This window comes from Stenella coeruleoalba, assembly GCF_951394435.1.
Source record: "Stenella coeruleoalba genome assembly, chromosome: 7".
Taxonomy (NCBI): domain Eukaryota; kingdom Metazoa; phylum Chordata; class Mammalia; order Artiodactyla; family Delphinidae; genus Stenella; species Stenella coeruleoalba.
Window position 1 is genome coordinate 10,656,331 of NC_137153.1, and position 15,292 is coordinate 10,671,622.

Genomic DNA, 15,292 nt, shown 5'->3' on the forward strand with positions numbered 1-15,292 from the left:
GGGTCATCAAAGATACTTATTCACGTATAAAAGCATCAGTTAGACACTCTCAGAAATGCAAACAGTAACTGCATTGAGGGAATACAGCATCCATAAGCTCGTCATGAAAAAAAATTGATGAAATCCAGAAAAGTTGGAGATAAATTCAAGTATCTCTGGAAAGGGGTATCTAAGTTATAAAAGAACTAACAATAAGAATTGAATCTGTCTAAATATAGAATCAAGGCCAAACAACTCTAAGAAATATAATTTCAGAACAAATGATAATTATTAAATATTTTTACCCTGTCAAGATGAACGAAAATCAGTGGGGAGGAACTGTAAAGACACTAATTTCCTCACCTTTCATGGCAGACATTCAAAATAACATCAAAATTTTCACTTTTTTAACCAACTTGCTTATTTTTAAAAATTGAGAGATTTAAAATGTTCACATATGTAAGTTATTTTTAATCATTTTAGAGAAAAATTAAATATTTGTGTTTCAGAGCTCCCAAAAGCTCTATGAGAAACTAAGAGGTCCAAAGAGCTACATGATTAAAATGAGAAGATGGCTCAGGTGAGGCAGAAACAGGGACCAAATTCTACACCAAATGTATAGAATCACCAGACGAAACTACATCTTATAAATCTGAGAATGAACTTATAGGCCAGGGCTGGAGAGCTTGTGAGAAAAAGGAACTCTCATGCCCTTTAGTCTAAGGACTCCACTCCTAAAAGACTGCCACAGTACACAGACACCTGTACAAGGACGTCCAGTGCAACACTACCTGTAACAGTGAAACACTAAATACAACCTAAGTATCCATAACAGAAAAGAGGCTAAACAAAGTGTGATACAGCCATAAAGTGCATCCGATGGAAAACACTGCAGATGTTACAAGAAAGTTGTAAAGAATGGGGTGCATCAATACACAGTGACATGGAAAGATACCCATGAGAGACAAAGTGAAAAGAACTAGATGCAGACATGCATATTTACGATCCCACTTGTTTTTAAACGTCAAAGGCTACACACATATGCTTGTTCCACACGGTCACAGAAAATACAGGAAGGAATCAATGTGGAATTATTCACACTGCTTACCCCTAGGGAATGAGAATGAGTGGGAGGAACAGAGAGCTTGGGGTTCATGCATGTCTGCACTCCTGAATACGTTTACCATGAGCATTTACTCCTTTAAAACTAAACGCCAGTAACAATATAACCTTATTTAAAGAACGTGCTATTCCTTTTGAATCATTCAGATGTTTCTAGGTGAAGCATTCAACATAAATACAAAACGTCTGATAGAACATGTGTTGACATACATTCAAACCTTTTACCTTGAAATAGTAAAATCTTGATGAAAGAAGAAACTAAAAGACAGATGCTAAGGGAAAGATAAATAAAGGAAATTCAAGGTCCTGAGAAAGAAGAGATGGTTAACATTGTACTCTTTCACATGAGCTATAAAGCCTCATTTCACTGCCATCATAAAATAAATAAACTGAGTACTTTATGGCATAAGGTGTTAATGATCCATATACTTTTAAAAGTATGTTCTACTTTACTAGATACCAAGTTTATTTGGGAACAAGGATACTTTAATTCAGCTGCTGAAGCTGGTATGTAATGCGACCCTGAAATGGTCATTTAAACTATCTTTTACTTTCAATCTAGATTATCTTTCTATTTTGCAACTGACAGAGATTTATGATAATAGGAATGACTTCAATAAACCACCTTTTCCTGCCTTTAGAGAAGCTTTGTCTTATCTTAGTTCCGGCATTACCAAATATGATGGTAGATATTTCCAAAACAGCAATACTTTATAATACTTTAAGAACCTGAGAACACTCTCAAGCAGGATACTTTCTAAAATCGGAACATTTTCTCAGTGGCAGTGGTGGTAGCACTTAAAAGAAGTTTAGTTTAAAAAGGTATAAATGACTGTTCCTCCTATGTCTAAAATGCATGTGTATTGAAGCAGAAATGATATACTTTTCTTCCTGAGAATAATTCACAAAAAGATCCTTAAAAGGGAAGTATACAACAGTTGTCATAAGGCTTAGGAGTTCTTTTGAGCGCTCTTGCAAAATTTATCTGACCTTCAAATGATTCTCTATACTGGACAATGTTTGGATGCTTCATGTTTGCCAGCACTGCAACTTCTCTCCTTGATTCTTCCCTTTCTTTACTGGACATCTTAAATAGAAGGAAGAAAGAAAACAGTAAATTAAGTAAATAAACAACATAATAGTCCATCAAAAAGAGAGTGGTTAAAAATAACGCTACCGGGACTTCCCTTGTGGCGCAGTGGATAAGACTCCGCTCTCCCAATGCAGGGGGCCTGGTTCAAACCCTGGTCAGGGAGCTAGATGCCACATGCCTGCCGCAACTAAGGAGTCTGCAAGCCACAACTAAGGAGCCCGCAAGCCACAAGGAGCCAGTAAGCCACAACTAAGGAGCCCGCAAGCTGCAACTAAGGAGCCCGCCTGCCGCAACTAAGACCCAGCACAACCAAATAAATAAATAAATATTTTTTAAAAAATAATAATGCTACCAATGAAGCACAGCCCAAATACTAAAATATAGCTAGAAGTTAAAAAGAATAAGTTGAAGGCACAAATACAACAAAAACATTTTAAGATGTTCAAACCAGATTAAGTCACAGAACAGGAGGTGAGGTATCTTTTTTAAACACATAAACATGAGCACACATCACAGAAAAAAATCTGAAAGGATTTACAGACTCTTTTGAAATTAGTGGTTCTCTCTGCAATTACGGCAGTCTTTCACTTTAGGTCATGCATTGCCATATATTTTTTTATTCTCTCCTGTAACCAGACTTCCACTTGGATGACCAAACAAAAAATATACTTACGCTTGAGATGTTAATTTCTTTGATAACATACTGTCTGCCATCTTCTATAGATTTAACAAGAATGGCTTTTCCGAATGAACCTTCTCCAATCTTCTGTACTCTAACATACTTCTCCATGGTTCTTTTTCTAAGGCATCTTAACAGATAGGCTAGATATTAAAAAAAAAAGAGTAACAGTTAATAGAAATAAAGCATGTCATCTATAACAATTATAATATTTACTTCAAATTCTATTCCTCAGTGATTTGCTTACTTAAAAAAAAGATATATAAAATCTTTACTGAAGGTTAAATAAACTTTAACTCAATTTTAGTCATGCAACCTAGAGATAGCTAAAAAGAGAAAACCAGTGACATTTCAATCTTATAAGAATACTTTGGAAAGTCAAATACTGTACATACTTAAGGGAGGATGAAGCAAACCTTTTCCTACATGAACTAATTAATTAGCAGCATTACTTTACTACCTGCAATAAGAACACAAGCTTAGCAAGACTATTTCCCAAAGTTATTTACCTCATCCTCTCTTATTAGACATTTAGGCTGTTTACAGTGTTTGCTATTATAAAAGAACTTCAGATTAAATTTCTGTACTTTATGTACTCATTATAAAGATTTCCATAGTATACACTGTGAGTTCAAAGAATATGCACATGTTAAAGCTTTCAAACACACTGCTTGTCTTACAGAAACGCCTACTAGCTTGCTTGCATTCTGACCAGCAGTGAATAAAAATGCCCGTTCCTACGTACTCTTTTAACAGTGGTTATTATTTATTAAAATATTTCAGAGGCAATAAAGGGTAGTAGTCAAAGAGCACTAAAACCTTAGAGTCAGAGAGCCTGGGTTTAAATCCTGGCTTTAGCACTTATTTGCTATTTGACCTTGGACAAGTTACTTATCTTTAAGTGGCACAGTTTGTTCATCTGTACAATGTGGCCAACAACAGGACCTGCTTATAGAGCTGCTGGGAGGATTAGTCAATTTCATTAATGTCTAGAGAACAGTGACCTACACACAGTGAGCACTGTGTCACAATCTGTTCTTACTGTTATTCGTTATGTTGGATGGGGGGAAGCAGTGTCTCACTTTTTTTTGTAAGCTCCTTTGCTTACCAATGAATCTGAAAAATTCTTCCACGTTTCTGAACTGTTGCATTTCTTCTCTTTTGAACTATTCATTCAGGTTCTTTGTCCATTTTCTACTGGGATAGTCTTCTTTATTGTTTTTTAATTGAAGTATAGTTGATTACAATACTGTGTAAATTTCAGGTGCACAACAAAGTATTCCAGATACATGTATACATATTTTCAGATTCTCTTCCATTGTAGGTGGTTACAAGATTAGGAATATAGTTCCCTGTGCTATACAGTAGGTTCTTGTTGTTTATCTATTTTGTTTCCAGTAGCTTGTATCTGCTAATCCCAAACTCTTAATTTGTCCCTGCCACCCGTTTCCCCTTTGGTAACCACAATTTTGTTTTCTATGTCTGTGAGTCTATTTCTGTTTTGTCACTAAGTTCGTTTGTATCATTTTTTAGATTTCACATAAGTGATATCTTATGATATTTGTCTCTGTCTTACTTTACTTAGTATGATAATCTCTAGGTCCATCCATGTTGCTGCAAATGGCATATTTCATTCTTTTTTATGGCTGAGTAATATTCTATTGTATATATGTACCACATCTTCTTTATCCATTCCTCTGTCGATGGACATTTAGGTTACTTCCATGTCTTGGCTATTATAAACAGTGCTGCTATAAACGTTGCATCCTCTTTATAGTTTCTAGTTGCTTGTTACAGTGATCTGCATTTCTATCAATAATCTTTCTTAACTCCTTCAGCATTTTTATTACCTCCTTTGCTGAATCAGGGTCTGGTAGACTGGAGAGGTCTGTTTCATTGTTCCTGCAGGGGATTTCTCTTGTTCTTTTACTTGGGAGTAGTTCCTCTGCTTTTTCACTTTAGTTAAATTTCTCTGACTCTAAGAATTTAAGAGAAACAGTTATCTATCGTGGTCTCACAGGGCTGTTTTTATGTGGGAGTGTCCCTGTGTAGACTGTGTGAGTCTGATATTTTTGGTGTGAAGGCTGTTTTTAGTGTGGATGCTTGCCACGTCTTTCCTCAGGGTGTGCTGGCCCTTGTCCCCTTGCTAAGGGGTGTGTCTGGTGTTGTGGTGACCAGAGCCTGCAGTGGATACTGCGTGGGGCCTCTTCTCTGCCCTGTAGTTGTCACAGCCCTGTCGGGGACAGGGTCTGCTCCTCAGCTGTCACAGGTGAAGCCCCCAGATCCAGTTACAAGCTGCAATACGAGGAGTGAGGGCCTGGAGCACTGGGAGACAGGAGCCAGTGTGTGCTCCTCCCCAGGAGCTATCCACCAGGACATGCAACTCTGTGATGCCACCCGTGTGCACACGCACAGACTTCACTGTTAGTGAACTAGTGCTAGTGCTGCCCTCAGGGGCCACCTCAGGGCCGCCGTGGACGTCCCTCAGGCATGCATGAGTTGTCCCAAAACCCATGCACCACCACGAGAGCCCGCCACAGCCACAGCCTGGGACCCGCTGTGGGAGGACCGGTGACTGGCTCTGACTTCAGCCCCACCTCTGTGTGCATGCCCACAAACTGCACAAAGTCCACGGCAGCCAGAGCCATGCCCGCTGTGAGCATGCTGATAATGGGCTGCTAAGGCGGCCCACACCCCTCCCTTTATGCACTGACAACAGGCTCTGACAGCGGGCCCACGCTCCTGCTGTGCGCACCCCCAGTTGTGTCCTGTGCCACACTCCAGGCCCCTCGGGCTGTCTCCATGCACCCAACCTGAGTCCCTCCCCGGGTCTGTCTGCTGAAGCCTGAGTTGCAGCACCCAGTTGCTGCACACACCAGCAGGCGCATCACAGGCTGGAAAGTGCAGCGGCATGGCCAAGACGGTCTGTGCTGCACTCTCTCTACCCTGTAGGACAGCAGGCCGGCTTCCACACTGTCCTCTCAAGCCTCTGAAGCTCCCTATCTGTCCCACCGAACCTCCCAGCCGGTAAAGGAGGTTCCCAGAGCGAGGGAACATTTCCTCTTTCACAGCTCCCTTCCAGGGGGCAGGTCCCATCCCAATTCCTTGTCTCCCTTTTCCCTTTGTCCTATTTAATTACTTGGGGATCTTTACTGCAGCTTTGGTTGTATGAGATCTTCTGCCAGCTTTCAGTAGGTATTCCATGAGAATAGTTTCACATACAGATGTATTTTTTAAAATGTATTATTTATTTTTGGCTGTGTTGGGTCTTTGTTGCTGCGCGCAGGCTTTCTCTAGTTGCGGCGAGCGAGGGCTACTTTTCATTGTGGTGCATGGGCTCTCATTGCGGTGGCTTCTCCTGTTGCAGAGCACGGGCTCTAGGCGAGCGGACTCAGTAGTTGTGGCTCACAGGCTCTAGAACACAGGCTCAGTAGTTGTGGTGCATGGGCTTAGTTGCTCCGCAGCATGTGGGATCTTCCCGGACCAGGGCTCAAACCCGTGGCCCCTGCATTGGCAGGCAGATTCTTAACCTCTGCACCACCAGGGAAGTCCCATAGATGTATTTCTGATGTACTTATGGGAGGAGGTGAATTCCACATCCCTCTACTCCACCATCTTCAAGTTCATCTTCTTTTCATTAGTTTGTAAAAGCTTCTTTAATGACGATGTTAGCCCTTCTCAGGTATGAATTTTTTTTGCTTATATGCCATTTGTCTTCAATTTTATTGAAATACAAAAGTTTATTTTGATGTGAACAAATTTATTAATGTTTTCCTTATATTTCTGCCATCAGTATCACACTTAGAAACTTACTGTACCAAATACCGTAAGATACTTGATTAAGGTTGTTAACTTCAGCAAGAGTAACTTCAGGAGAGTGGTGGAGACAGAAGCAAGAGTACAATAGGTTAGGTAGTGAAAGCTTAAAAAAGTGAAGGGAAGGGGAGGAGGACAGATGGAGGGAGAGGAAAGGAGAGAAAAAGTGTCCCAAAAACAACCTCTAGCACTGCTTATTGGCAAGATCACACATACTGTGAAGATACATGAATTCACTTTGTTAATCTAAAAATAATAAATATTTAATTTAGGGGGGTGTGGCCAAGATGGCAGAGTAAGAAGACCCTGAGCTCACCTCCTCCCACAAACACACCAAAAGTACAACTATTTAAAGAGCAGCTACCTATAAGAACAACCGGAAGAACAGCAGAAAAGATTTTCTGCAACTGAAGATACAAAGAAGGAACCACAATGGGATGGGTAGGAGTGGTGGAGACCCGGTATAGACAAGACGCACAGCCATGGGTAGGTGACCCACAAATAGGAGAATAATCACAAATGCAGAAGTTCTCCCCGAGAAGCAAGGGGTTCAAGCCCCATATGAGGCTCCCCAGCCCAGGGCTCCTGCACCAGGTTGATGAGCCCCCAGAATACCTGGCTTTGAAGGCCAGCAGAGCTTGCATACAAGAGAGGCAGAGTGCTGTAGAAAAAAAACACTCTACTCTTAGAGGGCGCACACAAAATCTCAGCCATTCTGAGATACAGCTCTGAGAAGCAATAATTTGAAAGAAGCTTATATCAAACCCACCTGCTAATCTTGCAGAGCACCCTGGAGAGGCAGGAGGGCCACTGGGACTCCCCTGGGGACACAGGCGCTTGCAGCAGCCATTTTTGGAAGTCTGTTCTTCCACAAAGACACTGATGGTACAAAAGCCAGCTTGGAGTCCTCCCTCTAGCCTATTAGCAACAGGAGCTTACCCAACCACTAACCAGATGGCAACAGCCCTGGAGGCCACCCCCGGGGACCTGTAGTCAGCTACGCTAGTACCCAGCCCCACCCACCAGTGGCAGCCACCACAGGAGGCAGGACCTGACAATCAACTGGGCCACAGGGCAGCCCCACCAAAAAAGAAGGGCCCACATAAGGGACACTCCTAGAGCACATAGCTCTTGTGACCAAAGAGGAGTGTGCCACTGGGCCCCACAGGACAACTCCTACACAAAGCCACTTGTCCAAGATTGGGAAACACAACCGACCTACCTAATTCATAGAAATAAAGATAGATAATTAATTCAGTAAAATGAGGAGACAGAGGAATACATACCATAGGAAGAAACAAGACAAAACCCCAGAAGGACTAAGCAAAATGGAGATAAGCAATCTACCCAATAAAGAGTTCAAGGTCATGATCATACAGATGCTCAATAAATTCAGGAGAAAAATGGATGAACACTCTTAGAAGTGTGACAAGGAGTTAAAAAACATAAGGAAAAAACCCAACAAATATGAAGAATACAATCACTGAAATAAAAAATACACTAAAAGGAATAAACAGTAGATTAGATGATACAGAGGAACAGAGCAACAAACTGGAAGACAGAGTAGTTGAAATCACCCAGCTGAAGAGAAAAAAGAAAAACTGATTTTTAAAAATGAAGATAGTTTAAGAAACCGCTAAGACAACATCCAATGTGTAACATTAGCATGATAAGGGGTCCCAGGAGGAGAAGAGACAGAGAAAGGGGAAGAGAACTTATTTGAAGAAATAACAGCTGAACATTTCCCTAACCTGGGAAAGAAAACATATCCAGGGTCCAAGAAGTACAGAGAGTCCCCAACAAGATAAAACCAAAGAGGTCCACAGCAAGAAACATTAAAATGAAAATGGCAAAAATTAAAGATTAAGACAGAACCTTAAAAACAGCAAAAGAAAGCTTCCCTGGTGGAGCAGTGGTTAACAGTCTGCCCACCAATGCAGGGGACATGGGTTCGAGCCCTGGTCCAGGAGGATCCCACATGCTGCAGAGTGACTGGGCCCGTGTGCCACAACTACTGAGCCTGTGCTCTAGAGCCCGTGAGCCACAACTACTGAAGCTCGTGCCCCTGGAGCCCAATGCTCCATGACAGGAGAAACCATCGCAAATAGAGGTCCACGCACTGCAAAGAAGAGTGGCCCCCACTCGCCGCAACTAGAAAAAACCTGTGCACAGCAACGAAGACCCAACACAGCCAAAAATAAATAATTTTTTTAAAAAAAAGCAGCAAAAGAAAAGCAACTAGTTATGGGACTTCCCTGGTTGTCCAGTGGTTAAGACTTCGCCTTCCAATGCAGAGGGTGCAGGTTCGATCTCTGGTCAGGGAGTTAAGATCCCACATGCCTTGCAGCCAAATAAACCAAAACATACAACAGAAGCAATGTTGTAACAAATTCAATAAAGACTTTAAAAAATGGTCCATATTAAAAAAATCTTAAAAAAAAAAAAAAAAAAAGAAAGGCAACTAGTTATGTACAACAGAACTTCCAAAAGATCATCAGCTGATCTTTGCAGGCCAGAAGGGAGTAGCATAATACATTGAAAATGATGAAAGGGAGAAGCCTATAACCCAAAATACTCTACCTGGCAAGGCTATCATTCAGATCTGAAGGAGAGATAAAAAGTTTTACAGAAAAGTGAAAAGAGTTCAGCACCACTAAACTGGCTTTACAAGAAATGTACAAAGACTTCTCTAAGTGGAAAAGAAAAGACCATAACTAGAAATATGAAAATTACAAAAGGAAAAATCTTATTGGTAAAGGCAAACATACTGTAAATGTAGTAGATAAACCACTTATAAAACTAGCAGGAAGGTTAAAAAAGAAAAGTAAAATCATCTATATCCACAATAAGTAGTTAAGGGATACATAAACAAAAAGATGCAAAAAAAATGAAGACAAAAACATTCAATTTGCGGGGTAGGGAGAAAAAACACAAAATTGTTAGAATGCATTAGGATTTAAGAGCTCATCAACTTAAAATAATCATAGTACATACACACACACATATGTGTGTGTGTGTGTGTGTATATATATATATAGAGAGAGAGAGAGAGAGGGAGAGAGACGGAGAGAGCGAGACAAAAGGGAAGGAGGGAGGGAGACGGAGAGGGAGAGGGAGAGAGAGAGACAGTGGGGAGAGAGGGTTAGGGAGGGAAGGGGGTTGTTATATATAAACTTCATGGTAACCACAAACCAAGCATATAATAGATAGATATACAAAAAAGAGAAAGGCATCCAAACATAACACTAAAGATAGCCATCAAGGGAATTCCCTGGCAGTCCAGTGGTCAGGACTCGGCACCTTCACTGCCATGGGCCCAGGTTTGATCCCTGGTCAGGGAAGTAAGATTGCACAAGGCATATTGCGCAGCCAAAAAAAAAAAAAAAAAGAGATAGCCATCAAATCACAAGGGAAGAGAGCAAATGAAAAAAAAAAAAACTTAAAAAAGAATGAGAAAACAATTAACAAAAGAGCAATAAGTACACACCTATCAATAATTACTGTAAATGTAAACAGACTAAATGCTCCAATCAAAAGACACAGCATGTATGCTGCCTTACAAGAGACTCACTTCAGACCTAAGACACACACAGACTGAAAGTGAAAGGGTGAAAAAAGGTATTCTATGCAAAGGGAAACGGAAAGAAAGCTGGGGTAGCAATACTTATAGCAGACAACAGACTCTAAAACAAAGACTGTAACAAGAGACAAAGAATAACAATAGACAACGATAAAGGGATCAATCTAACAAGAAGATATAACAATTGTCAATATATATGCACCCAACACAGGAGCACCTAAATACCTAAAGCAAATATTAACAAACATAAAGGAAGAAACTGAAAGAAACACAATAACAGTAGGCAAATTTAACACCCCACGTACATCAATGGACAGATTACCCAGACAGAAAATCAATAAGGAAACAATGGCCTTAAATGACACATTAGTTCACATGGACTTAAGAGATATATACAGAACGTTCTATCCAAAAGCAGAACACACATTCTTCAAGCACACATGGAACATTCTCCAAAATACATCATATGCTAGGCCACAAAACAAGTCTCAATAAATTTAAGAAGAGGGAAATCATATCAAGCATCTTTTCTGATCACAACAGAGATTAGAAATCAATTACAAGAAAAAAACTGCAAAAAATAAAAAATGCAGGTATGTTACTAAACAAATACATCACTAAAGAAATTGAACATGAAATCAAAAAATACCTGGAGACAAATGAAAACAAAAACACAATGATCCAAAATCCATGAGACACAGCAAAAGCAGTTCTAAGAGGGAAGTTTATAGCAATACAAGACTATCTCAGGAAACAAGAAATCTCAAATAAACCATCTAACCTTTCACCAAAAGGAACTATGAAAAGAACAAAACCCAAAGTTAGTAAAAGGAAAAAACAGAGTTCACAGCAGAAATAAATGAAATAGAGACTTAAAAAAAATAGAAAAGATAAATAAAACTAAGAGTTGGATCTTTGAAAAAATAAAGAAAATTGCTAAACCTCTAGCCAGACTTATGAATAGAGAGAAGAATATATAAAATCTGAAATGAAAGAGAAGTTACAACGATACCACAGAAATACAAAAGATCATAAGTGATTACTACACATAATTTTATACCAATAAAATAGACAACCTAAAAGAAATGGATAAATTTCTAGAAACATACAACCTCCCAAGACTGAAACAGGAAGGAAAAAAAGTATGAAAAGACTGCTCACCAATAATTAAATTGAATCACTAATCAAAAAACTCCCAACAAACAGAAGTCCACAATCAGGCAGCTTCAAAGGTGAATTCTACAAAACACTTAAGGAAGAGTTAACACCTATCCTCAAGCTAGTCAAAGAAAACTGAAGAGGAAGGAACACTTATGAACTCATTCTACAAAGCCAACATCACCTGATACCAAAACCAGACAAAGATACCACAAAAAAAGGAAAATATCACTTTAAGAGTCAATATCACTGATGAACACAGATGCAAAAATCCTCAACAAAATATAAGCAAACCAAATTCAACAATACATTAAAAGAATCATATACCATGATCAGGTGGGATTTAACTCAGGGATGCAAGGCTGGTGAGATATCTGCCAATCAACCAATGTGATACACCATATGAAAAAAACCTGAAGAATAAAAACCATAGGATCATCGCAGTAGATGAAGAAAAAGCTTTTGACAGGATTCAACAACCATCTATAAAAACTCTCAGCAAAATGGGTACAGAGGGAACATACCTCAACATAATAAAAGTCATATATGAACCTACAGCCAACAGCATACTCAACGGTGAAAAGCTGAAAGGATTTTCTTTATGATCAGGAACAAGACAAGGATGCCAAATATTGCCATTTTTATTCGACATAGTATTGGAAGTCAAATCAAAGCAACTGGTAGCTTTGCTAGCCAAAGCAATCATACAAGAAGAAGAAATAAAAGGAATCCAAGTTGGAAAGGAAGAAGTAAAACTATCACTGTTTGCATATGACATGATACTAGAAATAACTGATATATAGAAAATCCTACAGATACCACCAAAAAGCTATTAAAACTAATAAATGAATTGAGTAAAGGTGCAGGATACAAAATTAATATACGGAAATCTGTTGCATTTCTATACACTAACAATGAACTATCAGAGAAATTAAGAAAAAAATCTCATTTACAACTGTGGCAAAAAGAATAAAATACCCAGGAATAAATATGACTAAGGAGGTATCAATAAAAGACCTGTATTTAGAAAACTATGACAATGATGAAAGAAACTGAAGATGACACAAACAAATGGAAAGATATACTGTGCACATGGATTGGAAGACTCAATATTGTAAAAATGACCATCCTCCCCAAGGGAATCTATAGATTCAATACAATCCCTATCAAAATACCAATGGCATTTTTCAAAGAACTAGAACAAATAATTCTAAAATATGTATGGAAATATAAAAGGCCCAAAATAGCCAAAACAATCTTGAAAAAGAAGAACAAAGTTGGAGGTATCACACTCCCTGATTTCAAACTATACTACAAAGCCACAGTAATCAAAACAGTACGTACGGTACTGGCACAAAAACGGACACACAGATCAACTGAAGAGAATAGAGCGCCCAGAAATACATCCACACTAATATGGGCAAATTAATCTAAGACAAAGGAGGCAAGAATATACAACAGGGAAAAGTCAGCCTCTTCAATAAAGGTTGTTGGGAAAACTCGACAGCCACATGCAAAAGAATCAAACTGGACTACTTTCTCATACCATATACAAAAATAAACTCAAAATGAATTAAAGACTTAAATGTAAGACCTCAAACCATAAAACTCCTAGAAGAAAACATATGCAATATGCTCTTTGAAATCTTAGCACTATTTTTTTAGATACCTCTCCTCAGGCAAGGAAAATGGAAGCAAAAATAAACATTTGGAACTACATCAAACTAAAAAACTTGCACAGCAAAGGAAACTATCCACAAAACAATAAGGCAGTCTACTGAATGGGAGAAGATATTTGCAAACATTATACTTTATAAGGAGTTAATATCCAAAATATACAGAGAACTCATACAACTCAACATCAAAAAAAAAAAACCATTAAAAAGTGGGTTGACTCTTAATAGACATTTTTCCAAAGAAGACCTACAGATGGCCAACTTCACTAATCATCAGGGAAATGCAAATCAAAACCACAGTGAGATATCACGTCACTCCTGTCAGAATGGCTATTATCAAAAAGACAACCAAAAAAAGGTGTTGGAGAGGATGTAGTGAAAAGGGAATCTTTGTGCACTCTCAGTGGAAATGTAAGTTGCTGCAGATACTCTGGAAAACGGTATGAAGGTTCCTCAAATAATTAAAAATAGAACTACCACATAATTCAGCAATGCCACTTCCAGGCATTGTCTGAAGAAACCAAAAACACTAATTCAAAAAGATATGTGCACCCCAATGCAGCATTATTTAAAACAGCCAAGACATGGAAGCACCCGAATTGTCCATCAACAGATGAATGGATAAAGAAGACTTGGTATATATATATATATATATATACAATGGACCATTACTCAGTCATGAAAAAGAATGAGGTGATTCCTTGGTGGTCCAGTGGTTAGGGCTTAGCGCTTTCACTGCCGGGGCCCGGGTTCAATCTCTGGTTGGGGAAGATTTTGCAAGCCGCGTGGCATAGCCAAAAAAAAAAAAAAAAGAGAGAGAATGAAATCTGCTATTTGCAGTAACATGGACATTACGTTAAGTGAAGAAAGTCAGATAGAGAAGGACAAATACTGTATGATTTCACCTATACATGAAATATATAAAAGAAAACAAATGAAGAAATGTAACGAAAGAGAAACAGATTCATAGATACAGGGAACAAACTGGTGGTTGCTAGAGGGGTGGGGGTGGGGGATGAGTGAAATAGGTTAGGGAGACTAAGAGGTACAAACTTCCAGTTACAAAACAAATAAGTCATGAAGATGTAATGTACAACATAGGGAATACAGTCAATAGCACTGTAATAACTTTATATGGTGACAGATTGTAACTAGACTTATGGTGACCACTTTGTAATGTATAAAAAAATTGAATCTTTATATTGCACACCTGAAACTAATATAATATTGTAAGTCAACTATACTTCGATAAAAAATAAAGTATAAATAAATAATTTGAAAAATAGTGATTCACATAACTTGCTCTTTTCTATTTCCATTCCTCCATAGCAAGCAGGCTTTCTATGTATGATTCCCTTCTAGGAGAAAATGAGCTTGTCATGAAGACTATATTACCATTTCTATGACAGTTTACCATATCTCTCATTGTAAGTGAACAAATTCATGTTCTCATTTCACCTATTAATACTAAATTTAATTTTATTTTGCCTCTAATATATTGATCCAGTCTCCTTAAATGACAAAATTCGTACCCTGGGCTTCTAAGACTCAACGGCCACAACTTTGCCTGTGGTAAATCAATGGAATAATCATGCTTAATAGAAATTTGTGGGAAAGAGCCTTCTTCTACCTCAGGAAACTTTTCTACTTCAAACTTTCTGTAAGAAATGACATGTTTTTTAGCAGCTGTAAGAGAAACAAGAAATTAACTATTATGACAGCACTACAGCATCGCTAGTGAGTTAAAGAAGAAAAGTCACTCCAAACATATTTTCAAGCCCAAGTTTGGTCAACCGGCATAATATAATAGCTCTCTGAGCACCAGCCAGAATTTAATGATTTCTCCAGGACATGATATCACATTACTATGCTGCTTAGAAAAAATATAAACTCACCTTAGAAAACTAAATTTCATAAATCAAATTACATTAAATAGGGCTTCCCTGGTGGCGCAGTGGTTGAGAGTCCGCCTGCTGATGCAGGGGACATGGGTTCGTGCCCCGGTCTGGGGGGATCCCACATGCCGCGGAGCGGCTAGGCCCGTGAGCCATGGCCGCTGAGCCTGCGCTCCGCAATGGGAGAGGCCGCAGCAGTGAGAGGCCCGCGTACCACAAAAAAAAAAAAAAAAAAAAATACATTAAATAGTAAGCGTACAATGAGACTACTTCACAACCATCATTACTCTGTGA

General features: G+C 38.9%; 1 protein-coding gene across 7 annotated transcripts in view; it reads right to left on the bottom strand.

The window, feature by feature from the left end:
• The window catches only part of NEK1 (NIMA related kinase 1), a 233,037-nt gene that overhangs the window by 193,978 nt on the left and 23,767 nt on the right, over nucleotides 1-15,292 (bottom strand). For all 7 annotated transcript variants that reach the window (XM_079926984.1, XM_079926982.1, XM_079926986.1 and 4 more), the window contains 2 exons: nucleotides 2,868-3,016; nucleotides 2,092-2,188 (listed from right to left, as the gene is read on the bottom strand). In XM_079926984.1, the coding sequence (XP_079783110.1) occupies nucleotides 2,092-2,188; nucleotides 2,868-2,984 (214 nt within the window). In that variant the 5' untranslated portion in view covers nucleotides 2,985-3,016. The remainder of the gene's footprint in view (nucleotides 1-2,091; nucleotides 2,189-2,867; nucleotides 3,017-15,292) is intronic.